Below are 9,680 nucleotides of genomic sequence, written 5' to 3'. Positions count from 1 at the left end.
CTTTTTTTATTTTTTTTTAAGAAGATAATTTTTATAATGATTACAATATCGTGAAAATGAGATACATGTATAAAATCTTTTTGCAATACACTACATATAGTTTAATATTAATTTATGCGTCAAATTAATTAAGTTTTCCCCTTATTTGATTCAATTTAATACTGGCAAAGTAATTATTTATAACTTATCTTAAGTATCAAAGCACCAACAAATATATTGATGCTTAATACTTCCAACTTAATACTTCCAAAGGATTTTCTGCAAGGATCTATATTGTATTAAGTTCCGTGTTTAATTTTTAATTCGTAAATTATAAATCATATAATATATGCATTACATAATATTGTTATTGTTTTTGCATTATCTGATTTCTACTGAAGTGGTCTGTATATTGTAGATCGATATTTTGCAACAAAAATTATTCATCGCAGAAAGCGTAAATTCTAAGGGAAATACTGAAAAGATTTGCAGAAAGTGCTGGATTCTGACGAACAAAACTTAAAAATTATATATAAGATGCACAGATTTAAAATAAAAAAACCTACTGTAAATTGTTCTTAAAAACAAAATTTTTGAATAAGGTAAAATATATGCCTATCTGGAAGGATCATTTCAAGCATTAAACGAACGCGTTTGAAATTGAAGAGAAATAATGCTTGGCAGAAACAACTCTTACGTAGTAAGACAATTAAGGGATTTAGTTATAATCTGATTGCGAAAGTAGACGAAAGATCTGTGGCTTCCCTATATGAGTAACACATTTGTCAGTCTCCGCGGTACATGTATCCTGGGATCATTCCCAAAAACAAGTGAGATAAAAAGGAAATTTTTTGTAAGTCAACTTCAAAATCAATTAATTAAATTGGCGGGTCGATTTAAAATTAGTTAGTAATGCGATGTTATATGTTGTTTTGCCCGTTACTTATTATTATTTGTTATATGTTGTCGCATTTTGATGTCAAATAATGTCAGTTTGCTACCTGGATACGTTGTCTAAAATTATTTTTGTAGCTATAATTTTATTCAGCTTAAGAAATTAAATTGGAGTTATTTTAGATTTCAGTATTAATGAGGCTAATAAAGAAAGCTTACTAAAACTGGTATATTTAGAATTAGTTAATCGACAACTTTTTGAGGTTTCAGACGAGAGATGCAATCAGAAGGATCAAATTCGATTGTTTTGAGTAGAATTATGCGTCGGAAATTATGGGAATTATTGGGAATTGCTTGCATCTTCTTATTCGCTCCGCTTATCGTGATTACTTTAATCTTTTTATACATCTATCGTCATTTTATCGAAATTGTATTAAAAATCCAGTTAAAGAACAAGTTCGCTGGTCTCTTGAAAGGCACAGATTGTGTATGGGCTGTTGAAGACACTGTTTCTCTATCCGTTATCAACATCTTGATGATATTGGAAAAGGTCGCGCAGAACTCAAACGAAATTTTTTTGGAGGATTTCAGGAATTTGATAAACGATCGCATTGTTTTAAAGGCTGCTGACACGACGATTGAAAAACTGTTCTATCTTCGAAGTCAGAAGTTCGGCTATTATTTTTGGGAAAGAAGCGAGAAAGTAGACCTGAAAGACAGAATCAGATGGCTGGAATGTGTGAACGCTAATTGTGACGGGTCCTGCGAAGATGGTTCCGGGGAATCATTCAGGAAGACTTTGGCAAATGTATGCAATAAACCGTTGCCCGATAATCACAAAGCCGCGTGGGAAATTCTCGTCGGAAAACGTTGTCCGAAGTCGAGATCTAATCTCGAAGAAGGCCTTTTGGCTTTCGAAAAGTGTTTTGATACTGATACCCGGAAAATTCCTATGTTATTTCGTGTTCATCATTCTTTAGGCGATGGAGTAGCCCTTCTGGGCCTGTTACTCAAAACGATCATCGAGGAGACTGAGACCAAAGAGACGAGAGTAAAAATCAAGAATATCGTCTCATCAGACGAGACTGGAAGATATTTCAAAGAAATCATTCCAGCACTGCGAAATTCGGAGAGGAATTTTCAGAACGAGATGGATGTTGTGCGATTCTATGAAAAGAATATCCTTGCCGCATCGACGCCGTTTACTTACGTAACGTTCTTACGATTAATGCAAGATCTACGAGACCATTTTCATGCATCAATGAAATTTTCTAATAACGTAACGATCATGTCGTTGAAACAGCAAGCGAAAATATCGATCAATCGTACATGGTTGAATTTCAAAGATGTACTGAAACAGATGTATAGTACAGTTAAAGATGTCACGCGGCTAACGATGATTTTGCTTTCTTTTCCGAAATTCATCATTCAACAAGCTGTTCGTAAGATGGATAAAAAGTACATTCAGTATTTATAGTATAGATTTAATATGTTTAATCCATTTTATTAAAAATAGAATAAATAAATAAGGAATTAATTTCTCTGAATACCTAATCTTTGAAAAATAACAAACAGAAGATAATAGAAAGACGTTTTCTAATTTCAAAAATTTCTAATTTCGAAGATCAGACTTTCGTGACAAACAAATTCTGGCGATCGTATAATTTTAACTTACTATATATATAATATGTATATTTTAAATATAGTTTACAAGTATTAAAACCAATATCCTTTGAATAAAGGCTTTTATAAATTAATAAATAATCGTCGGATTTATTTAACTTTTTTTTTTAGATATATTTGCAATTCTTCCACTCTCCATTACTAATTTTTAATGAGTTTTATTATAATTAAATGTAAATTTTTATAGCGCTCTACATGGTCCACCTCAAACGGGTGAAAAAATAATGTCGTATTGGTTAGATAACGATGAGGTAAATGATAAATCGCAGAATCTTTTGACGAAAATTCGCGAGATAAGAAGAAATACAGGTGCCAAATTTGAAGATGTAGTATTGGCTGCTTTTTCTGCTAGTGTACACAAATATCATTTACGCGTATGTATATGTAAAGCTTTCAAGCGATAAATAAGTCTAGAGACATCCAAAAATACATTTAAATAATATCTAGAAAATCAGAAGAGTTTTTGGATAATTATTTAATTATATTACATCAATCTATTTTAAAGTTGTTTAATATAAACCTGTATTTTTCTTGCAGCTCAAGAAACCAATTCCTGATGCATTAACAGTTATCTTGCCGATAAGAATGTCAATGCCTAATGCAAATTTAACGTTAGATAATAGGTTTTCCATTGCTCTGTTGCGAATTTGTATCTCCAATGCAAACGGACAGACAATTGTTGAGCCAAATCGAGATTCTCAATTTTTTAAGCGTCTTCAAGATATTACAAGAACAAATAATAAGCTCAGAAAGAGTTCAGACATTTTGCTTAATTTTTGGATCATGAAGTATCTATCGGCGCTGTTACCGGGGAAAATTTTAAAGGCTTTTCTTTTAAGTCACAGCACGATGGTATTTAGCAATATGTGTGGGCCAGAAAAAGTTCATATTTTAAATAATTCCTTGAGCAATATTGTCTTCTGGATACCAAACAAGTATCGTATCGTCACTATCGGTTTTTAAAATAATTAACAAATAAAATTGTGCATTATAGCGACATATGTATATCACGATTCATTTTCAGAAGCACTACTGCTCTCGGCTTTTCTCTGTTAAGTTACGGAGGCAACTTACATTTGTCTTTAATAGCTGATAAATCAATTGTAAAGGATGAGAGATCTCTTGATGAACTTTTAGAAAATACTGTACATGAAATAAACATTGCTTATAATCATATTATATTGACACGCTTTTTGAAACCATCAGATCTTCCGATAGAAACACCCATAGAAAATGGTATGCAAATTGAATTTTCAATTAATTATTTCTACATTTAATATCTGTATTTTATTTACACGTATATAACAATAAGATATTTAATAATAATCATATAATTGCACTTAGAATTACAAAAGGAATTTCGTATATTTTCAGATATCGGCGTGTTTTAAGAAAGGAATAAGCGACTGAAACATTGTATCTTTTTTAGTAAGGTGCTCTTGATGTATTTATGCTGAGAGTATATAAATTGTTTTATTTATTATATTTATTAAATAACATAGGTTTTTTTACAGAATTATTTACAGAGATTGCTTTAATCTTTTTCATGAATTTCTTTAACTGTATTTTATAAATGAAGTTTTTTAAATTAGGTATAACATTTTGTGGTATATGGATGTATCATGTCTGTAAGTTAAAGAATCCGAAATTATATTTCTATTGATTAATTTAGCATTATACATAATTTTTTAATATTTATTTAATTTTATATTTAATCTTATTTGTATATGACATACTATTGTGATTCAGCAGTGTCACGTATTAACGTGATCCACTGATATCCATATTGTACAATTCTTGCGTATCAGGTGTGTGCATCAATAATCTCAACAGTGAGATTATGGCTCATCGTTGTTAAAATTTTCAACAATACGTATTAAAATTTAGTATTTATCAAATTGGTATATGTAACGATACAATATATACATACACGCAATAAGTTCGCCTTTTATTTTCTTGTTCAAATTAAATGAGTTAACACACTCGATATTACATTTCTAAATGCATTCAGCGTGTAAATAATACGTTTCTAAATATAGATCCGAATTCAGAGTACAAAGATGAATGGCAGTCGCAATTGCTTATTACTGGTTGCGAAACGTTCCCGCCTCTAACAACTGACGTTCTCCATCAATGGCGGCGATGCTAAGTGGATGAAATGTGGGAAAAAACTGCAGCGAAATTAATGCACATACTGTGGAATAATGCAATAACGTTCATCTTTGTTTATCATTGAGAAATAATGTGACAATTGATGGTTAACAATAATCTTTTTTTTATAATAATTAAAAATATTTTTAATATGTGTGATTTATTTAAGCAAAAGTTATAGTTACTTTCAATGACTTTTATTACTATACAGATATAATAAGTTCTGTGCATGTTTACAAAGTTTGTGCATAACTATACAATGTATTTACAGTAAAGTCTTTAAATTACATATAACTCTTTGGTATGATAATCAAGGATTCTTGTGAACTGAGTATGAGGTGCACGATTTAAACACAGCTTATTAACGGAGACTTCAAGATTTTCTGTTTATCAGTCAACGTCATTCTATCAATTGGAATTTATAAATGAACATAAATGAACGTCAGCTTCGGCATCATTAACAGTCTTGTTTCCGTTGCACCGACATCTCGGAAGATGTGACTGCCATCCATTCATTGGTCGTCGATTGGTACCATGTCAAGCCCAAGGAATATCTACCATTGAGATTGGCGTGTTGGCAATGACTGAACCACCATCCACCTCGATAATTGGCCGCGCAGTCGGTGGTACTGATGTCCATGTCACGATCTTTGGCGCTGAACGCCATGCCGTCCTGATAGGATAGTGCGTCGGTCACGTTGCCCGAATAACCGGATACGTGCAACCGGTAACCAGTCTCTTCGGAATCTATTGTGAAACGCTCGTACTCAGCGCGCCATTGCACGCCGTAGGTGTCGGTCAGATCAATTCGCAGCCTACTGCAGTTGTCGCGGGTAAGCCGATGCATCGCCTCGTTGCCGATCCAGAACTCGCTAACTGGTGAACCGAAACCAACCGAGTACTCATTCCAGGTGCGATCGAAGTCGATCGCGCCGTCAATTCTACGTGCCACGACGATCCAGCCAGCGCGGCAGGAAGCCAACAGGGGTGCTCCGGGACCAGGTGCCAGCAAAGTCAAGCCGTCGCGCTCCTCGCAATTTCCCGGAAGGGAATCTATCATGAGACGGTACTGATCCTCCACTTGTTCTAGCTCGTGCGTGACGTTCACCGCCTTAGCCAAATTTCGAGAAAGGTCCAGTCGGCTGAGGGTCTCATTCAAGGCGTCCAGATTCTTCCGCTGCACATCGCTCTTCTCCTGTAGCTGCGACGCGCTCACACTCAACGCCTGAACCGCTCGTCGAAGATTGCCAAGCTCTTCCCTGGTCAGTGACAGTTCGGCCGCCTTTCGTGCCGCATTTATTTCCAGCCTCGCCAGTTCTCGCTTCACTTCGGAACGATTGGTATAAACGGCTTCTTCGAGCAGACGAACCGAGTCGTACAGTCTTACCACTGACTCATCCAACTCGTTCATCGACACCAGATCTCGACTGGCATTGGATACTCTCTTCGAAAGCTCCACCTGCGCCAGCTCGAGACTTTTTACTCGTTCCTCAAGATGCTCACGGTCTTCGTACACCACTCGCTTCTCCACTATCGCACGCTTCCGCGCTACCACGGAAATCTTCCGCTCGACGTTACGTAGTCGTTCTTCGAGACGAGCGCGATGAGCCAGAGCACGGGAATAGCTGTGTCTTCGAGCTGACGTAACTTCGTGCGATCCGCTCACTTCGTTGCGAAAGATGTCTTTGTTGTGATATTCCGGCTTTTGCGGATGCTGCCGTTGACCAGGAAGCGTAGGCTCGCATTTTAAGGACTTTAGCTCGATCTGCACCGTGCTTAACTGCAATAAATAAAAAAGTTTATTTTGTATTTTGTACAACAACGTAACGCTGACTACTCTCTAATTCTAATATATCTCTCTATTACTGAGATCTTTAAAGACAAGATAAGGTAATAAACAAACAAGTTTAAAAACCGATTAGTGAAACTATTAATGATTTCTAAATCTTATGATCTCTTCGTCTCACAAAATAAATTTCTACCGATTCTCTTTAATCCATTTACTTTTTACAGGCGGTCCTTGATTGCGTGGTATGCGTGACTGCATCTGTGTAATACACACTCACTTGTGGAATGCGTGAGAGTAGGGCCACAGCTGTCGACTCGTGTGGCTGCGGTCGCCAGCGTGTGTCAAATACCACAGACTAAAGTAAGGATCACTGATCGAAACTTCTATTTCAGATCAAAAACGAATTTATGAACGCGCGCAAATGCATAGATCATTTTCTCTTGTTGTGTGTAAAGAAGAATTTAATATTATTAATTTTATATCATCTCATATATAATTATTTGAAAATATGACATACATATAATTTAAATAATTATATATATAATTAATAATAAACATATAACTAAATTATTATATATATAACTTCGTATGTTATTTACATTTTTAAAATAATTGAATTATAGCAAATACAATGTTCCATTATCTATTATTTCTTTTTCTCAGCAAACTATTTAAAACATCCAATACTTCATGCAAAGTAATTCGAATAACAAATTGTACGAGATAAATTTTAATTTATAAACTCCCATCTCTATTCAAATCAATGACCTCCATTTAGCTCTCATTCTTTACAAATCTTAGTCTTAAATTTTATTATATTTGATTTCTCATGACGATTGAGAGTTGAAGATAGAAGCGCAAAGGGCGGCAAGTATTTAAGAGGAGAAAGAAGGGTAGGCCGGTGGACCCGAGGGGCATATGCGTGCGGCTTAAAGGAAAGGTCCGTTGTGCGGGCGAAGCGGGAGGAAGGGAAAGCGGAGGAGGAGGAGGTTGAGAAGCAGCTGCCAAGCGGCAAAACGAGAAACAGGAATGGAGCAGCTGGCCGCCCCGTGCAAGGCGCAGGTGCACCGACCATACATCCCTCTTTCTTCTTCCTGCCGTAAATACTAAATGGTAGCGGCAGCCGTTATCTACATGGACGCCCGTTGTCCGCGCGCGAGCGGCCGCATGCCGAGCCCTTCGGCGTGTATACGCGAAATCGATCTTGAATCATTGTGAGCGAAAAAAAATCGGCCGTGGTCGTTGAGCGGCACGCGCACATCTAGGAATTCCGCCAGACCTCAATAAATATCGTCAACGACGGTATTGAAGAACATACAAGTAATATACAAGTTTTTATACATAGGACACGTCATTCATTTCTAGATTTTATTTATAGACGTGCGAAAGAGGAGAGAACTCTAATTCTAGCAACATTTAATTTTATCTTAAACATTTGGCAATTTTATTTTAACTGAATATACAGTTAAAATAAAATACTCGAAAAAAAAACTAATAAATTTATACTTTGATATAAATTTTATTTCATGGAAAACACTATTCAGAAATGAAATGATTAAGTTGTTGCTTCAAAATAAAGTATATTCTTTGTAATAAGTAAATCTCCCTTCTCTTCTCATTCCACACCTGGTTTGGTTCAACGGCATTGCAAATTGGTACCACCTGCCTATCATCTTCTGTTTTATTTTCTCTGGTATCAGCCTTATTTCCTAACATCTGCGAGAAGAGAACAATTTACCTGACTACTGACATCCGCGCAAGAGCGGGACAGGAGGCTGGCGCGTTCCTTGGTCGCGGCGATGTCGAGCCTGATGGTACCAAGAGTGGCCTCGATCTTGGTGATCCTTCCACCGAGATCGCGTATACTCCTGCCTACCTCGGCGACATCACCCTTCAGCAGGGCCAGCTCGCTCCTCATCCTCGAGCGCTCGGCGAGCTCCTCGCTGGCGTTCCGGGTCCTGAGCACCTCCGCGACCTCGCTCTGCAGTTCCGTCACGGCACTACCTAGCCATCGCACCCTCAATCGCTCGTTCTTCGCCTCGTTGCCACTTCCGCCGCGAAGAGCGTTCACTTCCTTCCTACACGTGCGAGGGGATACGATTATAATACGTTTTTGTGGTGTCCATTCATTTTAAAATGACTATATTTTTTTTTTATGCGTATCGTAACAGAAGGAATAACTAAGACCGTCGCACTTTTAAAATAAGGATGAAACTGAGAATAAATCTATATCTTTATTTCTTATTATCAAAATAACTTTATACCTATATAAATAAATATATAATGAGGCTCGAAAGAATCTATCAGTGAAAAATGTAAAAAAGCCCATTAGAGGGGAATTAAATTCTTTATTTTTCGTGTGAATGTAACAAAACAAATAAAATATACGTTTCAACCCTTCAATTCGGATCCTTATCAATATAAAATATAAATCGAAACGTATATTTTATTTGTTTTGTTACATTCACACGAAAAATAAAGAATTTCTGTGCATCCGAATAGCTGATGTAGGCTCTGATGGTCTTTTTTACATTTTTCACTGATTTATACGTTTATACTTAAATCATATTATTATTATATCAAAACATTATTGTTTATCTACATTCAGATAGATCTTACTATTAAATTTTATTTCTTTATTTTTATATAGAAATACAAAAACTGTACTCTGTTGCGGCCTTTATAAAAAAATTGATCCAATAGAAACCTTAGACTTCAATTAACTTCTAAGGTTTCTCGCACACGCATAATTATGCACTTGACGAGTTCTAGTACATGTATATTATATTACAATACACTGCATGCAAAAAGAGACGAAGCAAATTGCGTCTTACCTCAGTTGTTTCACTTCGTTCCTAAGAACGATGAGTTCGGTGTTCTTCTCCATCGCCTGTTTCAGACTCTCCTCCAAAGCATTATAATCCTCCTGTCGATGATCCAACAATGCGCTCACTTGCTCCTGCAGTAGCTTGATCGTACTATTGAGATCCTCATCCGCGCGAGTGCCAGCAATCAATGTATTCGCAGCTATAATCGCTGATAACAGCAACAACAGATTCGCCATCTCCACGATCTCTTGAATATCTTCAGTCAAGATCTTCAGATTTCTATGCTTCTCAATTCATATATATTTCCCCTCGGGGAAATATATTTTCTATTTTATAAATCCTCGCGATGTGTATTA

General features: G+C 36.1%; 3 protein-coding genes across 5 annotated transcripts in view; 2 read left to right on the top strand and 1 right to left on the bottom strand.

The window, feature by feature from the left end:
* LOC108748190 overlaps positions 1 to 518 on the top strand; it is a 1,534-nt gene extending 1,016 nt beyond the window's left edge. For both annotated transcript variants that reach the window (XM_018486221.1, XM_018486220.1), the window contains exon 4: positions 398 to 518. In XM_018486221.1, the coding sequence (XP_018341723.1) occupies positions 398 to 502 (105 nt within the window). In that variant the 3' untranslated portion in view covers positions 503 to 518. The remainder of the gene's footprint in view (positions 1 to 397) is intronic.
* A 236-nt stretch (positions 519 to 754) lies between these two features.
* On the top strand, positions 755 to 3,993 carry LOC108748189. Of its 2 annotated transcripts, XM_018486219.1 has the most exons (7): positions 755 to 832; positions 1,144 to 1,423; positions 1,496 to 2,331; positions 2,744 to 2,930; positions 3,094 to 3,491; positions 3,581 to 3,792; positions 3,931 to 3,993. In XM_018486219.1, the coding sequence occupies exons 2-7, from the start codon at positions 1,151 to 1,153 to the stop codon at positions 3,945 to 3,947; spliced, it is 1,923 nt and encodes a 640-aa protein (XP_018341721.1). In that variant the 5' UTR covers positions 755 to 832; positions 1,144 to 1,150; the 3' UTR covers positions 3,948 to 3,993. The 2 variants fall into 2 exon arrangements, with proteins under 2 accessions (XP_018341721.1, XP_018341720.1); XM_018486218.1 differs by having other exon boundaries at positions 1,144 to 2,331.
* A 914-nt stretch (positions 3,994 to 4,907) lies between these two features.
* LOC108748177 (protein scabrous-like) lies at positions 4,908 to 9,638 on the bottom strand. Its single transcript, XM_018486203.1, has 3 exons — positions 9,331 to 9,638; positions 8,235 to 8,574; positions 4,908 to 6,487 (listed from the first exon to the last, which is right to left on the bottom strand). Exons 1-3 carry the CDS (start codon positions 9,558 to 9,560, stop codon positions 5,165 to 5,167), a joined length of 1,893 nt encoding a protein of 630 aa, XP_018341705.1. The 5' UTR covers positions 9,561 to 9,638; the 3' UTR covers positions 4,908 to 5,164.
* Between the last annotated feature and the right edge of the window lie 42 nt (positions 9,639 to 9,680).

The sequence above is a fragment of the Trachymyrmex septentrionalis genome, unplaced genomic scaffold (assembly GCF_001594115.1).
Source record: "Trachymyrmex septentrionalis isolate Tsep2-gDNA-1 unplaced genomic scaffold, Tsep1.0 scaffold213, whole genome shotgun sequence".
In the NCBI taxonomy this organism is placed as follows: domain Eukaryota; kingdom Metazoa; phylum Arthropoda; class Insecta; order Hymenoptera; family Formicidae; genus Trachymyrmex; species Trachymyrmex septentrionalis.
Note: the sequence above shows the minus strand (reverse complement) of the source record. Positions and strands in the feature narration are given on the sequence as shown.

Excerpts from the sequence above, each read along its gene's own strand:
- LOC108748189 (XM_018486218.1), top strand. The coding sequence starts at position 1,151 with ATGCAATCAGAAGGATCAAATTCGATTGTTTTGAGTAGAATTATGCGT. Across the intron at positions 2,931-3,093 it reads TACACAAATATCATTTACGC|CTCAAGAAACCAATTCCTGA; the intron begins GTATGTATATGT and ends TTTTTCTTGCAG. Across the intron at positions 3,492-3,580 it reads GTCTTCTGGATACCAAACAA|AAGCACTACTGCTCTCGGCT; the intron begins GTATCGTATCGT and ends ATTCATTTTCAG.
- LOC108748177 (XM_018486203.1), bottom strand. The coding sequence starts at position 9,560 with ATGGCGAATCTGTTGTTGCTGTTATCAGCGATTATAGCTGCGAATACA. Across the intron at positions 8,575-9,330 it reads AACGAAGTGAAACAACTGAG|GAAGGAAGTGAACGCTCTTC; the intron begins GTAAGACGCAAT and ends TCGCACGTGTAG. Across the intron at positions 6,488-8,234 it reads GCGCGGATGTCAGTAGTCAG|TTAAGCACGGTGCAGATCGA; the intron begins GTAAATTGTTCT and ends TATTTATTGCAG.